We start from the raw sequence: 17,221 nt of genomic DNA on the forward strand, positions 1-17,221 counted from the left end.
CCCTGCTAAACAGCTTCTGGGCATGCCCAGAAGCTGTGGAGGAATGCGGCGCCGCACCGGAAGTGACCAGAGGGGCCAGTGCAGGGGCATTCTGGGAGAAGAGGACACGGAAGAGGACGCAGAAGAGGATCGCGCTGGCTTCAGCTGCCCACATCAGAGATGGCAACGCTGGAGAAGAAATTTTAAAAGTGAGTTTTACTTCTTGCAGGTAAGTGCGAAACGGGACAGATCAGAGGCTAGCCATTGTGGAATGTACTAGCCCTTACTGTCCCGGGGGTATTTTCATTGCAAATATTTTTTTTGTGGCCGGAACTCCACTTTAAATGGAATCTTTGTTAAAATTTTAATTTTTTTTAGCTAGTTATGTTCCTGAGAGAACTGCAATCAACAGCCGGACTGGGTTTCAGACTGGATATCCTGGATTCTTAAGGTCTCCCAGTCCGGCCAGCGAGTGTGTGCAGGTTATAGCCCCGTGCTAGGTCTTGCCACGACAGAGCCCCAATGGACGGGGGCTGGCCTGTGAGTGAAACACCTCGCCGGGACGCAAACGACCTGGTTCGGCCTGAGTCACAGCGTGCCCCTTGACCATCAGCATCCCCACCCGAGTGGAGAGGTATGGTGAGTAGTGTCGCCCCAGAGCAACTGAAAAACACGGGACTTGGGGCTTTGGAGAGAGATAAGTAAACACTACAGATATATGTGCCCAGGTCAAATTTCATAAATGGGGTTTATATGCACTTTAACTAAAGATGCTGTTTCGCCACATAAAGTCCCCCTCATAAAGGCGTGCCCAGGTAATCAGACCACACACTTGCATGATGCAGCTCAGGAGATGAGACGAAGATCTCACCAGTTTTGGCTTTGGTAATCTATAACTTGAATGTATGCATATGGCCAGTGGTAGAGAAGAAAGTTACATAGTAGTTGAGGTTGAATAAAGACAATATTCCATCCAGTTCAACCTGTGTAGGTGTGTGTGGACGTAATTATTTCCCATATCCCTGAATGTTTTGATCCTTGAGATGTACGTCCAAGAGTCTTTTAAAAGTAGCCATACTCCCTGCAGTTACTACCACTTGTGGTAGAGAATTCCAAAGTGTGCTTGGTCACATTCTGGTCAGTTAACAATAACATTCCTTTGGTGTGAGTCAACGCTGGTAAAACCATATTTATGTCCTTGTATGGCCCCTTAACCAGGGCTTGGAATTCATTATTAGATATTTGTGAGACCACTAGACGACTAAAGAAATATGTAATATGCAAGTTTTGCCATCAACAATGCAGCTGCTTTAGGCTTTTTGTTGGGTGATCAACTTCCACAAATCTGCTTTCCAACTTTACCTTTGCCCGGAATTCTTGGACCTAATTCTAGATACAGTCCAAGCAGAAGTTTTCCTTCTTTTAAGAGCTCTCCAATGCAACATCTTGTTCCCAAGCAAAAGTCTTCCTTTTTTTAAGAGCTCTCCAACACAACCTCTTGTTCCCATAGAACAAGCATGCTCCTTTACTCGATCTACCAATGCTCCTATCCTGCTGAGCAAGGAAATCCCTAGCTTTTAGGATCCCCAGCCCAAACATGGCAATGGAGAAGTCCAGTCTTTTATGTTGGGGAGGAGTGTTCCAATCCTTCACCAGAGGAAGCCAAGCTCCCCAATAACATTCCCACCCTCATTACTTAACACCCCCCCCCCCCATCCCTTCTGCAAAGACATATAATCATGTTGCAATCAGAAAACACAACGGAAATGGCCTGCATCAATCAAAAAGGGGGTACCAGGAGTTATGTAGTCGTGAAGAAAGAAAGCCTGATCATCTTATGAAGTTCACAATCAGCAGGTAGGGTACCTGAGCTGTCACTGCCTGAACCAAGGGTATGGGCACTTCCCCCCCGAAATCTTCAACCTGATATGTCAGAGATGGTGGGTGTTCCTGGATGTAAATAACCTGGCCTCCAGATTCAACAACAAATTTCCTCTCAATGTAAGGAATAGAATCTGGTTGGCCGCACACCTGATAAAACCACCTTTCTCTAGCGCTCATTGACAGACGTAGTCCTCGGTGATACACCACCTTCGGGTTATGTTGCCTCCACAGGAGCAGGACTAGACAGGAAATTAAAAAGCTCTGGCCACACCCTAGGGGCAGTCCCAGAGGGTATATCCTCTCTCTCTCTGCCTCAGCAAATCAGTTATTTTCTGTCTAGTTAGGAGTAAGGACCTAGATACCTTGCTGGGATCTTAGGTCCTGGCAAGAATTTTTTTCTTAAAGGATTTTTTAGACAGCTTTTTTTCTCCAGTGTTCCTGTGAGATCTTCAAGCAAGAAAGCTGAACTGGGCGACGGGCTGGATGTTGAGATCCGGTGGTCACCCCAGTTCAGCCTACGAGCGCGTGCAGGCCGTAGCTCCGCGCTGGGTCGGCCGCGACAAAGTCCCATTAAAAGGACTGAACCCGCGAGTTAAACGTCTCGCTGAAACACCAAAGACCATGAGTCACGGCGTCCGTATCGGTCGACAGCCCTCCCGCCCCGGTGGAGAGGGGTACTGTCAGGAGTTGGTGCCCGCCTGGTTCCGGTATGGTGAGTAGTATGTTCCCCCTTTTTCCCTGACGGGTTTTGTGGTGAACGCGGGCCCCTCTCTGTATGGTAAGAAAGAGTCCTTTCTATCCTATAACATGTCACAGATCCTCCTACTTTGAGTGTGATTTTATGTGTGCAAAAAGCCAGGAGGCTTGGTTTGGGAGCTAACAATCTATTGTATACATGTTTAAAAGATGTAATCTGTGGCATTCTGGGAATCTTATGGGTTAAGTATAAGCTACCTACCAGTCAGAAGCCACGGACATGTAGACTGCCTTCCAAATCAGATCTCCAGCTATTAGCAGGCCTCCCGAACGGCCATGCGGTCCGCCAGGGCCGGTACCGCCAACCACGCCATATCCCCATGCAGAGAGAGTGTTGTGTGCCCTGCAGCACACCGCTATTCAGTACAGGCCGCCGCCATTTTTTTTGCTGGATCGCACGAGCCGCCATTTTGGCGTAGCCTCGTGTCTCCAGCATGGGGGCGGCCATGTTTGAGGTGATCCTACACCTCGTGGAGCTTGGGGGAGGCGCCGGAAGGCGTGCAGAGGGGCGGAGCCGCCTCCTTTCTTCCTGGGCAGCCAGCCAAAAGACTTCCTGTTTGTCAAGACAGCGCTGTAACCTGTTGCAGTTTAACTCTGAGCATCAAGTGGTGAGCCTGGGGGTCTATCTCTCTCTCTCTCGATCGATAGGGATCCCTAGCAGGTAACACTAAGGGGCTTTTTGTGGCGCTGGGGGTCAGAAAAAGAAAAAAAAAAAAAAAAAAGTTTTTTTCTTTACTTTTGAATTATATTATCCAGGAAGTAACTGGAGTTATCATGGACCCTGCCACACATATTCCCCCACCTGTTTCCCTCGAGGGGGCCTCGGGACCCGCCGGTGCACAGAGTATAGAGTCATTTACAGCAATTTTGGAGTCTATGGTGGCTCGGGTGGAGGCGGCCTGTCAGGGACGGGGGTCAAGGAAGCGACCCCCGCCTACCCCTATACCATCTGACACCTCTGACTCAGATTCAGAGATGGTCACGGCAGTTGCAGGTTCCTCTGCAAGGGCTGTTATCCCAGGTAAAGCCCCCTCAGACAGTGAGGAGGACGCTTCTTCTCTTGCTATAATTCAGGAAGAAGCATTGGTGGACGCACTAGTTGTGGCAGTGCAAGAAACCTTAAAACTTGAGGCTTTACCGGCAGAGGCAACTGAAACAGAGATGCCTTTTGGTACTAATAAGCCCATCAAGACGGCGAAGGCTTTTCCTGTACCTAAATGTTTTGGTAATCAGATTAAAGGAGAATGGGAGCATTCTAAACGTACCTTTACTATTTCCAAGCGTATTGCTAGACGCTATCCGTTTGAGGAATCCATCATTAAGAAATGGACGGTACCACCAGTCGTGGATCCGCCTATTTCCAGGCTGAATAAAGCCACGGTTATTCCAGTGGAGGACACTTCGTCCTTTAAGGATCCGGTGGATCGAAAGATAGAAGCAGAGTCCCGCACTATCTTTTCTCTGATAGGGTCAGCATTTAGACCAGTAATTGTTATTGGTCTAGTTTCCCAGACACTTACGGAATGGGCGAAAATGGTACGCCAAGATCTTAGGGGAAAAGATATTCCCCAGGAGACATCTGATTTGATGGAACAGATCATACAAGGGCTACGGTTTATCTGTGACGCAGCCTTGGACACTACTCCCTTATTAGGGCATGCATCTAAGTTAGCAGTGATCCTCAGACGTGTGCTGTGGTTAAAATGCTGGTCAGCTGACCTAGGTTCCAAAAAGACCTTGACCAATCTCCCTTTTCAGGGGAATCGTCTATTTGGGGCCAACCTAGATGAAATCATTAAGGATGCCACTGGGGGCAAGAGCACTTTTTTGCCACAGGCTGCAAAAGCTAAGGGACCTCGCAACAAGCGAGGACCTTTCTTTACCGCCCATAAAGGGCGCCCGGCTGGTACTAGCGGGAAAGGCAAGACTCCTCCAGGAGGGTTCAAGAAGGGCTGGTCGGACAAGCAGAGGACCAACCCAGCCAAACCCGAAGTAAAGGAGTACACAGCCTGAAGGTGCGCCCCCACCCGGTTTCAGGGTGGGGGGACGTTTTCACCGGTATTCAGGACATTAGATCGAGCATCAACCACTACTACCGGTGCGATTCTTCCCTTCCAACATTTAAGTACCACAGGAAGCGGTAGTTACCGTTCCCTGAATAGATCTTTTCCTTTACCTTTTCCTAAGATTAGTCCCGATACCTCACAGGAATCGGATCTGGTTGACCAGATAGGCCAAGTAGCCTCTAGTCGGGTGACTTCGGTCCCTGAGGTTCAACCAGAAAAGATCACCTTTCCTGATAACTATCAGGTATCTGATAAATGTGTGGGAACAGAAAACGACCAGACTTTCTCGGATGGTCGGGGCCAGATAGCTCTAGGGACGCCTGGTTCAGATCCAATCAGCGCCAGTGGTCCTAGAAATTCTAGGCTGGCCTCCTCAAGCCGGCCTGGCCGACTTGGACATGTTAGTCGCAGACGTTCCGTGGGAACTTCGTCTCAGGGAGTGTCTGTGGTCTCAAGGACCAATTTACCTTCGTGCTTTACAGTCGCTGGTTTTAATGGCCTGGCCATTGAGACCCAAGTACTGAAGGACAGAGGTTTGTCTACTTCAGTCATTCCTACCCTTATTAAAGCAAGGAAAGCGACTTCCAGCAAAGTCTATTATCACACATGGAAGACTTATATTGCGTGGTGCAAATCTTTAGGATTTCCTCCACGTACCTATTCGGTGTCTCGAATATTGGCCTTTTTGCAACAAGGGGTTGAGCAGAAGCTAGCCTTGAGCACCATCAAGGGTCAAGTTTCAGCATTAGCAATCTTCTTTCAGAAGCCTTTAGCTACCAAATCCTTGGTGCGGAATTTCATCCAGGGGGTGCGGCACCTGGCTCCTCCAGTCCGCGCGCCCTTACCGCCCTGGGATCTTAATTTGGTTTTGTCGGTTCTACAGAAACCTCCCTTTGAAAACATCAGGGAGATTCCCTTGCTTACTTTATCCCAGAAGGTGGCCTTCTTGGTGGCTATTACTTCTGCTCGCAGGGTGTCAGAACTGGCTGCATTATCATGCCAGTCCCCATACCTAGTGATTCATAGGGATAAGGTAGTACTTCATCCTAAGCCATCTTTTCTTCCTAAGGTGGTTTCAGATTTTCATCTGAATGAAGATATTGTACTACCTTCCTTGTGTCCTCAGCCCAAGCATCATCGGGAACATGCGTTGCATTCCTTAGATGTGGTTCGGGCAATCAGGGTATACCTGAAAGCTACGGAATCATTCCGTAAGACGGATTCACTTTTTGTGATCACGGATGGCCCTAGAAAGGGTTTGCCTGCATCTGCCGCGACCATTGCCAAATGGATTAGACAAACGGTGGTACAGGCTTATTCTATTAAGGGTCAGAGTCCTCCGTTCCCTGTTAGGGCGCACTCCACTCGAGCGCTCAGTACTTCCTGGGCCTTTCGCCATCAGGCGTCAGTGGTCCAGGTATGTAAGGCGGCCACTTGGTCGTCGGTACATACCTTTACAAAATTCTATAAAATTGATGTGACGGCATCGGCGGATGCCTCATTTGGCCGCAAGGTTTTGCAGGCCGCAATTTGAGGAGACCGGTGGTCTACCTCGAGGGTTTTTTTCTGTTTGAAAAAAAAAAAAAAAAAAGAAAATTTTTTTCTCTCTTTTGTTGAGTCTCATCATTAAGGATGAGCATTGTAAACTTCTAGTTGGCACCGGTTGGGCCTTCTAGATTGGGATTTGATTTCCATTTTCCCACCCCTCAGTTGTGATACTGCTCTGGGACGTCCCGAAGGTGGTGTATCACAGAGGACTACGTCTGTCAATGAGCGCTAGAGAAAAATGGATTTTTGTAAAATCTTACCGTAAAATCCTTTTCTCTTAGCTCATTGACAGACGTAGTCCCCGCCCCTCTGTTTTTTTGAGTTGGGTTAAAATCTCTAAAGACTGCTTTTTCACATAACTGATTTGCTGAGGCAGAGAGAGAGAGGATATACCCTCTGGGACTGCCCCTAGGGTGTGGCCAGAGCTTTTTAATTTCCTGTCTAGTCCTGCTCCTGTGGAGGCAACATAACCCGAAGGTGGTGTATCACCGAGGACTACGTCTGTCAATGAGCTAAGAGAAAAGGATTTTACGGTAAGATTTTACAAAAATCCATTTTTATTTTGACACGCCAACATCAGCGCTTCATCATAGCTATGATAAAGCGCTGAAATCGTGTGAAATGCATTTTGCTGTTGTGATATGTTCCATTGATTGTTGTATTGTGGAGTGTCTAATTGCAACATGTCAAAAGAAAGGTAATTTTATTAGATGTGCGACCAACCAGATTCCTTTCCTTATGTTGTGAAGACTGCAATGAACAGAGCCAGCACCTGCTAGTGTGCAGTGCAAGTGGGACAGGTGGAGACCAACCTTGAGCGGCATTTATCCTTCAATAAATTACTCCTGTTTGTGGTCAAGCCCAAGGATCCTCTAGCATTGGCACCAGATGCTTTGATAATTACCTGGTCTAAGTTCAGGCTAATCTATGTATTTTCACCAGTGTGAAGTGTGCCTTGCCTGTTATGAAACATAGAGCAAGAAATGAAACCAGTGATTCTCATTGCACCAAACAAGCCCAGAAGGACCTAGTACTTAGACTGCTAGGCGATGAGTAAGGCCCCCTATTCCATCCTGCTCCTCAGTCTCTGTCTTGGCTGTGAAAGCCCAGATCTTAAGGGATGGGGGTTTGCGGCAGGGGGTAGCAATGGAGGTGGTCTCCACGACTGATTTGTCAGGGCAATGGCTGGTGTTCGCGCTTAAATCATGAGGACACCATAGTTAGTATGGTGTCAGGATGATTAAAGTGCATTACTTCTACTATTACATTGTATTATAAAATAAAATAGTTCAACTTACCGTAATGCAGAAACAGTGGGAGCCCTGAGTGTGTCGCTTGCAACCGTCATCTGCCACCAGATGCAGCTTGACACTAGCCACATTGATTGCCACCAGATGCAGTGTATCACTTGCCACCGCCGCCTGCCACCAGATGCACCATGTCACTTGCCCCCGTCGCCTGCCACCAGATGCAGCGTGTCACTTGCCCCCGTTGCCTGCCACCAGATGCAGCGTGTCACTTGCCATCGTTGCCTGCCACCAGATGCAGCTTGTCACTTGCCACCGTCGCCTGCCACCAGATGCAGCTTGTCATTTGTTACCAGATGCAACTTGTTACTTCCCACCATCGCATTGGCTGGGTCCCAGAGTAAGGGCTGGCGGTGAGAGATGTCATTTCTCTGCTTGGCCGCCTGCCGCACCTGTAAAGGAGCAGCCTTTGTGGCTGTGAGTCCTGCTCGCGGTGATGCAGAGCGGGTGGAGAGAAAGCTCATCTCTCTGCTTGGCCGCCCGCCACACCGCTGACACAGCAGCCTTTGCGGCCCAGCAATAGAGGTGGTCTCCACGGCCGATTTTTCGGGGCATGGTTGTTATGATGTCAGGATGATTTTAAAGTCATTATTTATATTACATTGTTACTTAAAATGAAATAGTTCAACTTACCATAATGCAGAATCAGTGGGAGCCCTGAGTGTGTCACTCCCCCCCCCCCCCCCTCCCTTCCGCCAGAACACACCCGTCAGCACTCACTCAGATTGGCTTCTGTACAAACAGGCTGAATGTTAGCCCATGTGTACAGGGTTTAAAGTGGTAGTAAACCGCCGGCTTTTTTTTTTTTTTTATACCTGCAAGGCAATGTCATGTTGTGATTCAGTCATCTGAAACTTACCCTAAAACAAAACCCTCCAGCGTCACGCTGTCACCACTAACAGGGCTTGCATCTTCACCCAGTCTTCCTTCCAGATTTGCGGGCTCCGGTCCTTTGATTGGACGAGCTACTGTTTACAACACAAGGCTCTTAAGGAATGGCACAGGTATGCCATTCCTTCAGAGCGCATGTGCCAGTGACATCACCAACAGGTAAAAATCTCCTAAATGGTGCACTATAGGCTTACCTATAGGTAAGAATTATCCATGTGAATTTACTCCCACTTTAAAGCCCTAACTTGCAAAATCAGACTTAAAAAAATATGTTCCTTCCCAGCCTTATGTAAACATTTTTGATTGCCGACCTGACCACTAAGACCATCCTCTTTTGCGTGGCACATGTACCCTGCAGCATCATTTTATTTTTTTTGTCATGCTTGTATCCTTTAAAAGTACCACAAGGTTGCCTGCCCTTTGGGGGGGGGTATTATTAGTTTTGCACTCTCTTATGATAAAGTAACTTTTCAGGTCATAAGTGTCCAGCTGTAAAGCTAAATCAGTACTGTAAATAAGGTACAATTTTTTTTAGATCTTCCAAGGAGATTGTATTTTTAACTTCTTTATTAACATAACTGTTGTATTTCAAATGTCATTTTGTGGTTCAGATCCAGAGTTGTGGTCAAAGTCACAGAGAAACTACTAATTGTAAATTTTATAGATTTATTTATGATCCTTATTAGCAGGATTATAGTAAAGCCAACAGAGTTTTTTTTAAATTTGTAAATGAATGTTTAGTCTACTCTACACATACAGTTTATCATCAACATGCAACTGCGCACAGTTTTCCTTCTTATTAAAAGCTTTCAAGCTCTACATAAATACCTTTTCAAACATCTGCAGCAGTTGTCATTGTGATTTAAGGTCCCTGGAGAGAATAGCTAATTTGCATAGAACACTCTGGCAGAGGGGCTCATTGTACTCACATTGGTTTCTATTGAACTGAGCCACCCCAGAGCCACACTTACAAAAGTACTCTGATCTTCTGTTACAGGCAACACCCAGCTGGCCTTGCAGATTATCAAAAGAAACCAGCTTCTGCCGTCAATCAAAATGATGTCGGATCTCCGAAAAAAGCCATTATTCCAGCCCATCCAGCCCATCCATCAGCCGATGCAGCCAATTCAGATGCCAGCTTTTACCACAGTGCAAAGAAAATGATGCATGTCTGCTATTGGACAGATGTGGCAGCACAGCACAATTTAACCAGTACATCAATAAATGGCATATTGGACTTTTAGTGATATAGATTGGCTTTTTTTATGATATCCTGAGGAATGAGGTTTCGTGAACATGGATTTAGTCCAGACTTAACTGAGCCATGTTTTCTCTTGGTCTATTTTTAATCCCTCCTGCATAATGAATAATCATCGGTAATAGAAACATTGCAGTGGATGGGTACATGAGTTTTGTCACTCTGCTCCCAATCTTCTGATGGCTATCATTTTGAGGATCTACGAAAGAGCTCAAATAACACAGAATTTTAGTTTTTTTTTTTTTTTTTAAAAAAAAGCTGTAATGAAGAAATCAGAGAAACAAATTCTATACAGTAAAAAGTGTATGGTTTATATTTTGAGTGAGTGACAGGAACACTAATGGGGAAAATAAATATTTTTAAGTGCAGGAACATGTGTCCATAACATGTCATGTTTGCTTTGTGTTCATGTATCCAGTAAGCTAACTTTTCAAGACTGTAAGTGAAACCCTTGTCTAACAGGTTCTGGAGATGTCCATATCAATATAAAATTACTACTAATTAAATTTAAAATGGACTCAAAGTCTAAGGCCCCTTTCACATCGAATTTATCTGTATTTGCTCAGCAGGGGATCTGTCAGCTGATCCCCTGCAGAGCGAAGCGGGCAGATGACAGGTCTTATGCAGAGCGGACACAACCCCTTCTGCTCTATAGGCAGCCAGATGTAATCGGACCTGATGTCTGTTTACACCCGGATGCCTTCCGACCCGATCTGGTAAACCGTTTTTCTCTTTTGTTCATTGCCGGACACAGCTCCATATCTTCTTTGACTTCTTTGATTATGCTGCTCTCCTTAGGAGTAGGACACTAGGTGAAAAAGAATTGACTACGCCTATAGGGCAGTCCCAGGGGGTATACTCCCACTTCCAGCTATAGGACTTCAGTTTTTTTTCTGTCTAGTCAGGATTAAGGACCTAGTTCTCTGCTGGGATCTTTGGTCCTAGCATTCTTTCCTTTTTAAACTGAACTTTTTGTTGTTTTCTTTCTACAATCAAGTCTGTTCCAGTGAGAACTACAATCAACTGCCAGTCTGGCCAGCAAGCGCGTGCAGACCACAGCTCCGTGCTAGTTTGGAGGCGACATAGCCCCACTGGACGGCGGCTGGCCTGCGAGTGAAACCCCTCACGAGGACGCACACGACCTGGTCGGGCCTGAGTCGCAGCATACCTCTGGGCCCGCAGCACCAGCCCATTCTTAGATGGGGAGGTGATCTGCCCAGAGTGGTGCCTGCCCGGTTCCAATGGTGTGGCGAGTAGTGTCGCCTCTCTCCTCTAGGAAATTTCGGAGTGGACGTGGGCCTCTTCCCGGGTTGGTTGGCCCCTCATGTGTCATTCCTACCCTAATGGCATCCCCTCCTCACTAGTGGGGTCACCTGCGCTAGCTATTCCTCTCCCCTCTCCTAGCCCCCCTCCTGGGGTGGCTGTGCTGATTTAGTGTGGGGTGTGTGAGAGCTGTGGCTGGAGGGGGGGTTGGGAGCGGGCTGCGGAGGCTCCATTTCCGTTTATTGTGTGCCATAATCCCCTGGAAGGTGATCCCTAGCTAGGCCCCCCTTGCTGAATAAGATACCTGAAGGGGTCCAGGGGGTCGCGCGCCCGCCGCGTGGTGCCGCCATTTTCTCATAGCTGCTTGTATGGGAGCTTGACGGTCATGTTTGTGTAGTCCGGGGCCATGTTTTTGTAGTTTCCCAATAAAGTCTATGCGGTGGCCATTTTCTTGTGGGTCCGCGAGTTGTTCTGGTCTGGTTACAAGATCGAGTTTTGGTCCTTGCCTCCAGCAAGTTTCTTTCCTTCCAACCTACGCCTGTCCCCTTATCGGCTACAGGGCCTTCTTGGGGTGGTTCAGAATTTGTTCTTGCAAGGAGTCCTTGTACCAGTTCCAGAGTTGGAATGTTTTCAGGGGTTTTATTCAAACCTATTTACTGTCCCTAGGAAAGGCCCTGAATCGCTTTGTGCTGGTTCAGAAATTCAGAATGGAGTCCATTCGCATGGTAGTGGCATCCCTTCATCAAGGGGATTTTATCGCCTCTATCGATTTCAAGGACGCTTACCTTCATATCCCGATATGTCGGGCATCAGCGCTTTCTTCGCTTTGCCGTAGGCGTGGAGCACTATTAATTTGTGGCATTACCCTTTGGTCTCACCTCAGCTCCTCGGGTGTTCACAAAAGTGTTGACCCCGGAGTTAGCCTTGCTCAGACAGATGGGGATTGCGATACTGGGATACCTGGATGACCTTCTTTTGCGAGCAGAGTCTCCATCTGTCCTCCAGGACGATTTGGACATTACTGTTCAAACTCTGCAAGAGTTCGGTTGGACGCTGAGTTTTCAAATATCACCTCTGACTCCATCCAACAAATTGGACTACCTTGGCCTGACTCTGGTTTCTTCCAGAAACAAAACTGCTGAAGTTTCAGCATGCGATTTAGCTCCTGTTATCCAACCGCCAGTCATCTCTCAGAACTTGCATGCAAGTGCTGGGTTTGATGGTCTCCACCTTCGAGGCAGTTCGTTTGCTCCATTTCATACCAGACCTCTGTAAAAGGAGATTTTGGCCAAGTGGGATAAGAGTCCTCGGTCGCTGGACAATCTGGTTCTGTTGTGCCAGAGTACGAGGGTATCTTTGCTGTGGTGCCTCCGTTCCCCCGGCCCTCCGGCAGGGAAAGTCCTTTCTTCCTCTGTACTGGACGGTGGTTTCCACGGACGCCAGCCTGTCCGGGTGGGGAGGTGTCTTGGGCATTGAATCCGCCCAGGGAGTTTGGTCTCGGGAGGAGTCTAGTCTGCCGATCAATATTCTGAAAATTCGGGAGATCAGGCTTTGCCTGTCTCAGTGGACGGATCGTCCGCACGGGTGTCTGGTAAGGATTCAATCGGACAACGCCACAATTGTGGCATATGTCAATCAAGGGGGCACCAAAAGTGGCCTAGCAGCCAAAGAAGTGGCCAGCATTCTAAGGTGGGCAGAATGCTTTGTTTCAGCCCTCTCTGCTGTGCACATTCCAGGGGTGGAAAATTGACAGGCGGACTACCTCAGTCGGCAGGCTCTTAGTCTGGGCGAATGGTCCCTTCACCGGGGGGGTTTCAACAACTGTGTCTCTCGTGGGGAACCCCTGGTGTGGCCCTGTTAGCCTCTTGCCTCAACTGGAAGGTTCCGAGGTTTGTGGAAAGGTCTCAGGATCCTCTGGCAGACACCGCAGATGCTCTGGTTGCCCCTTGGGGCTAGTAGCTAATATATGGTATATAGTAAATAGATGCGCTAGACCTGGGGTGAAAAAGCAGCACCTGGAATGCCCTGTACCTTGGGAAAAGAAAGAATGTGAAAAAATGTGAAGGTGCGCTAATTCTTACACATAATGAAATAAACAAATAAACAAGGTGTAGATCAGTGTTCAGCTTTGGGCACCATCAAGAGCCAGATTTCAGCTTTGGCAATTTTTTTTTTCCAACGCCCGTTGACCACAAATTCCTTGGTGCACACCTTTTGTGCAGGGGGTTCGCCATCTGGCTCCTGTGGTAAGGTCCCTGGTGCCTCCGTGGGATCTTAATCTAGTACTGTCCGTTCTTCAAAAATCACCTTTTGTAAATATTTGTGAACTTCTGCTGCTTACTCTGTCGCAGAAGGTGGCTTTCTTAGTAGCTATTACTTCTGCACGCAGGGTCTCAGAACTGGCTGCGTTGTCCTGTCGGTCAACTTACCTGTTGGTTCACAGGGACAAAATGGTGCTACGTCCCTGCCAGTCCTTCCTTCCTAAGGTTGTCTCGGAGTTCCACTTAAATGAAGACATTGTGTTGTTGCCTTCATTATGTCCAAAGCAGAAACATTCAAAAGAAATTGCTTTGCATTCCCTGAATGTGATTCGGGCCATCAAGGTGTACTTGACGGAGACTGAGTCGATTCGCAAATCTGATTCCTTGTTTGTCCTCACGGATGGTTCTCCCAAGGGGCAGGCTGCATCTGCTGCGACCATTTCCATACCAAGGGTCAAAGAAGATATGAAGCTGTGTCCGTCAATGAACGAAAGAGAACTGGATTTTTGTCTTACAGTAAAATCCTTTTCTCTGATGTTTATTGATGGACACAGCACCCACCCCTCTGTTGAGTTGGGTTATGTATTCTTATGACACTGCTTGTTACAAAACTGAAGTCCTAAAGCAGGAAGTGGGAGTATACCCCCTGGGACTGCTCTATAAGCGTAGTAAATTATTTTCCGCCTAGTGTCCTACTCCTAAGGAAAGCGGCATAACTGAAGGGTCAAAGAAGATATGGACCCGTGTCCATCATTGAACATCAGAGAAAAAAAAATTACGGTAAGACAAAATCCATTTTTTTTTTTTTTTGCGCCAGATAAGATCGGACCGGGAGGTAGACAGGTGTATATGGACACAAGTCTGTTTACATCCGGTGCTCCACAGAGGAGAATGGGAGGTCTGATCTGGCCCAGCTGAAAAACTAACATCCAAACCCGATCTCTCGTGTGAAAGGGGCTAAACTGTTAATATGCACATTCCACAACATAAGCAAAAATGTATCTAATCGCATTGTGAACATATATTTTAGGAGATATAAAACCCAGCACAATAAGCATTGGCAGGTATTCAATTTGCTATGGAATGTAGTAGGGAATTGAAAAATACAAATGAAAAGAGCACAAAAAGGCATAATTATAAAAGGCATGGTTATCAGGTCATTAGTTATAGTCATGGAAAATACCTTCCTTTTGTGTTACTCATTATTGTTTAGCTCTTTTCTGCTGGCTTGTGATTGCATTTCAGTAGTTCAGGGATACAGAGATGCAGAATTATATGAAAATTATTGCTTCCTGTGCAGCTGAGAAGGGTTACTGACATCAGTCTTCCAAGCTGCCCTCTGCAAGGCAGTTAGTTACCTCAGCTGCTTGACATTCAGGTATTATTTTTCACGATGAAATACTTTTTTTGCACTATGTTGCATTTTTGGCCATGTGGGACTGTGTGCCTTTACTGTTATATGTTCAGTCTGCTATGAATGTCTCATGTGAAACAGATGACGGAAACAAATTGTCCCCAACCTTTTGGCACCGGGGACCAGTTTTGTGGAAGAAAATTTTGCCGAGGACTGGGGGGGCGGGGAGTTTAATTTGTTGAAGGAATGGCTGGTGTTAGCGCTGCAATTATCCAAACACCATAGTTCATATAGTGTCAGGATAATTGAAGCACATTATTTATATTATTATATTGCAATGTATAATAAGATTCTTCAACATAATGCAGAATCAGTGGGAGCCACGGTCACCTGCCACCAGATGCAGCACGTCACTTCCCACCGTCGCCTGCCACCAGATGCAATGTCCATATGTGGCTATGCAGCCAGATCACAAATCAGCAGGCAGCCAGCATAAGATTTACAAGGCACAGGAACCCTACAGTCGGCAAATGCGCAGCTTACAGTGGGGTTCCCCTCCTATGAGAATCTAATGTGCTGCTGATCTCATAGGAGGTGGACCCTGCTCATGCAAGGAAAGACGCTATGGAAACAAACAGCCTCTGCTCCCAGAGGCAGTCCAGTGTCTTGACAGGCCACTGACCGGTACAGGGCCATGGCCTGGGGGTTAAGGACCCCCTGCCCTAAAAGGCTATTCATCAAAACATGCATGGTTGTAAGTTATGTGTACAGCAGGCGCCTGCATTCTTGTTCTACTTTGAAGGAGCAATAATCTATTAGCCAGAAGTCCACTTAGAGCAACAGACATTGTCCACAAGAACAATGTGCTGAACTTGATTGCAAACATTCTGATCACTGTAGAGAACTGCTGAATTTTGGCAAGATCAGGTGATGAATTGCCTAATGTCTCTATTTCCCAGCAAAAAAAAAAAAAAAACTAGGAGAGAAATCAAATGTATTTACCTATTCTGAGGTATTCGTTTGTCTCCTGGTATCTGAACAACAGCTAAAAAAAGGGGTTATTGTCTTCATTAGAAACTATCTGCTCTCCTAGGAGAAGACAGGAAATTGTCTGTGCTACACAGGTAAGTCATCAGAGGGAAGCATACACATGGCTACGTTTAAAGCAGTAATTCAGCATGCATCAAGTATACCCCTGATATTCTAAAGCAGCACTGAAGCATGATGGAATATGCCAAGTACAGGGATGGTGACGTCATACTACTTGTAGAACTTTCTTTTTGGATATTACTATTAATATTTTTACACAGGATTTACAGCTGCAAGAAAAAGTATGTGAACCCTTTGGAATGATATGGATTTCTGCACAAATTGGTCATAAAATGTGATCTAAACATCATCTAAGTCACAACAATAGACAATCACAGTCTGCTTAAACTAATAACACACAAAGAATGAAATGTTGCCATGTTTTTTTTAACACACCGTGTAAACATTCACAGTGCAGGTGGAAAAAGTATGTGAACCCTTGGATTTAATAACTGGTTGAACCTCCTTTGGCAGCAATAACTTCAACCAAACGTTTCCTGTAGTTGCAGATCACACGTGCACAACGGTCAGGAGTAATTCTTGACCATTCCTCTTTACAGAACTGTTTCAGTTCAGCAATATTCTTGGGATGTCTGGTGTGAATCGCTTTCTTGAGGTCATGCCACAGCATCTCAATCGGGTTGAGGTCAGGACTCTGACTGGGCCACTTCAGAAGGTGTATTTTCTTCTGTTTAAGCCATTCTGTTGTTGATTTACTTCTATGTTTTGGGTCACTGTCCTGTTGCAACACCCATCTTCTGTTGAGCTTCAGCTGGTAGACAGATGGCCTTAAGTTCTCCTGCAAAATGTCTTGATAAACTTGGGAATTCATTTTACCTTCCATGATAGCAATCCGTCCAGGCCCTGACGCAGCAAAGCAGCCCCAAACCATGATGCCTCCACCACCATACTTCTCAGTTGGGATTAGGTTTTGATGTTGGTGTGCTGTGCCTCTTTTTTGCCACACATAATGTTGTGTGTTTTTTCTAAACAACTCCACTTTGATTTCATCTGTCCACAGAATATTTTGCCAGTACTGCTGTGGAACATCCAGGTGCTCCTGTGCAAACTGTAAACACGCAGCAATGTTTTGTTTGGACAGCAGCGGCTTCCTCTGTGGTATCCTCCCATGAAATCCATTCTTGTTTAGTGTTTTACGTATTGTAGATTCGCTAACAGGGATTTTAGCATTTGCCAGTGACTTTTGTAAGTCTTTAGCTGACACTCTAGGATTCTTCTTCACCTCATTGAGCAGTCTGTGCTGTGCTCTTGCAGTCCTCTTTACAGGATGGCCACTCCTAGGGAGAGTAGCAGCAGTGCTGAACTGTCTCCATTTATAGACAATTTGTGTTACCGTGGACTGATGAACAGCAAGGCTTTTGGAGATACTTTTATAACCCTTTCCAGCTTTATGCAAGTCAACAATTCTTAATCGTAGGTCTTCTGAGAGCTCTTTTGTGCGAGGCATGATTCACATCAGGCAATGCTTCTTGTGAAAAGCAAACCCAGAACTGGTGTGTTTTTTTTTTTTTATAGGGCAGGGCAGCTGTAACCAACTCATTGAT

At 46.4% G+C, this 17,221-nt stretch overlaps 1 protein-coding gene across 2 annotated transcripts in view; it reads left to right on the top strand.

Annotated features, from left to right (window-relative positions):
- The window catches only part of CNOT10 (CCR4-NOT transcription complex subunit 10), a 233,424-nt gene extending 223,752 nt beyond the window's left edge, over positions 1-9,672 (top strand). For both annotated transcript variants that reach the window (XM_082259468.1, XM_082259469.1), the window contains one exon: positions 9,429-9,672. In XM_082259468.1, the coding sequence (XP_082115594.1) occupies positions 9,429-9,595 (167 nt within the window). In that variant the 3' untranslated portion in view covers positions 9,596-9,672. The remainder of the gene's footprint in view (positions 1-9,428) is intronic.
- Positions 9,673-17,221: the final 7,549 nt, after the last annotated feature.

This window comes from Pelophylax lessonae (assembly GCF_965119305.1).
Source record: "Pelophylax lessonae genome assembly, chromosome: 5".
Taxonomy (NCBI): domain Eukaryota; kingdom Metazoa; phylum Chordata; class Amphibia; order Anura; family Ranidae; genus Pelophylax; species Pelophylax lessonae.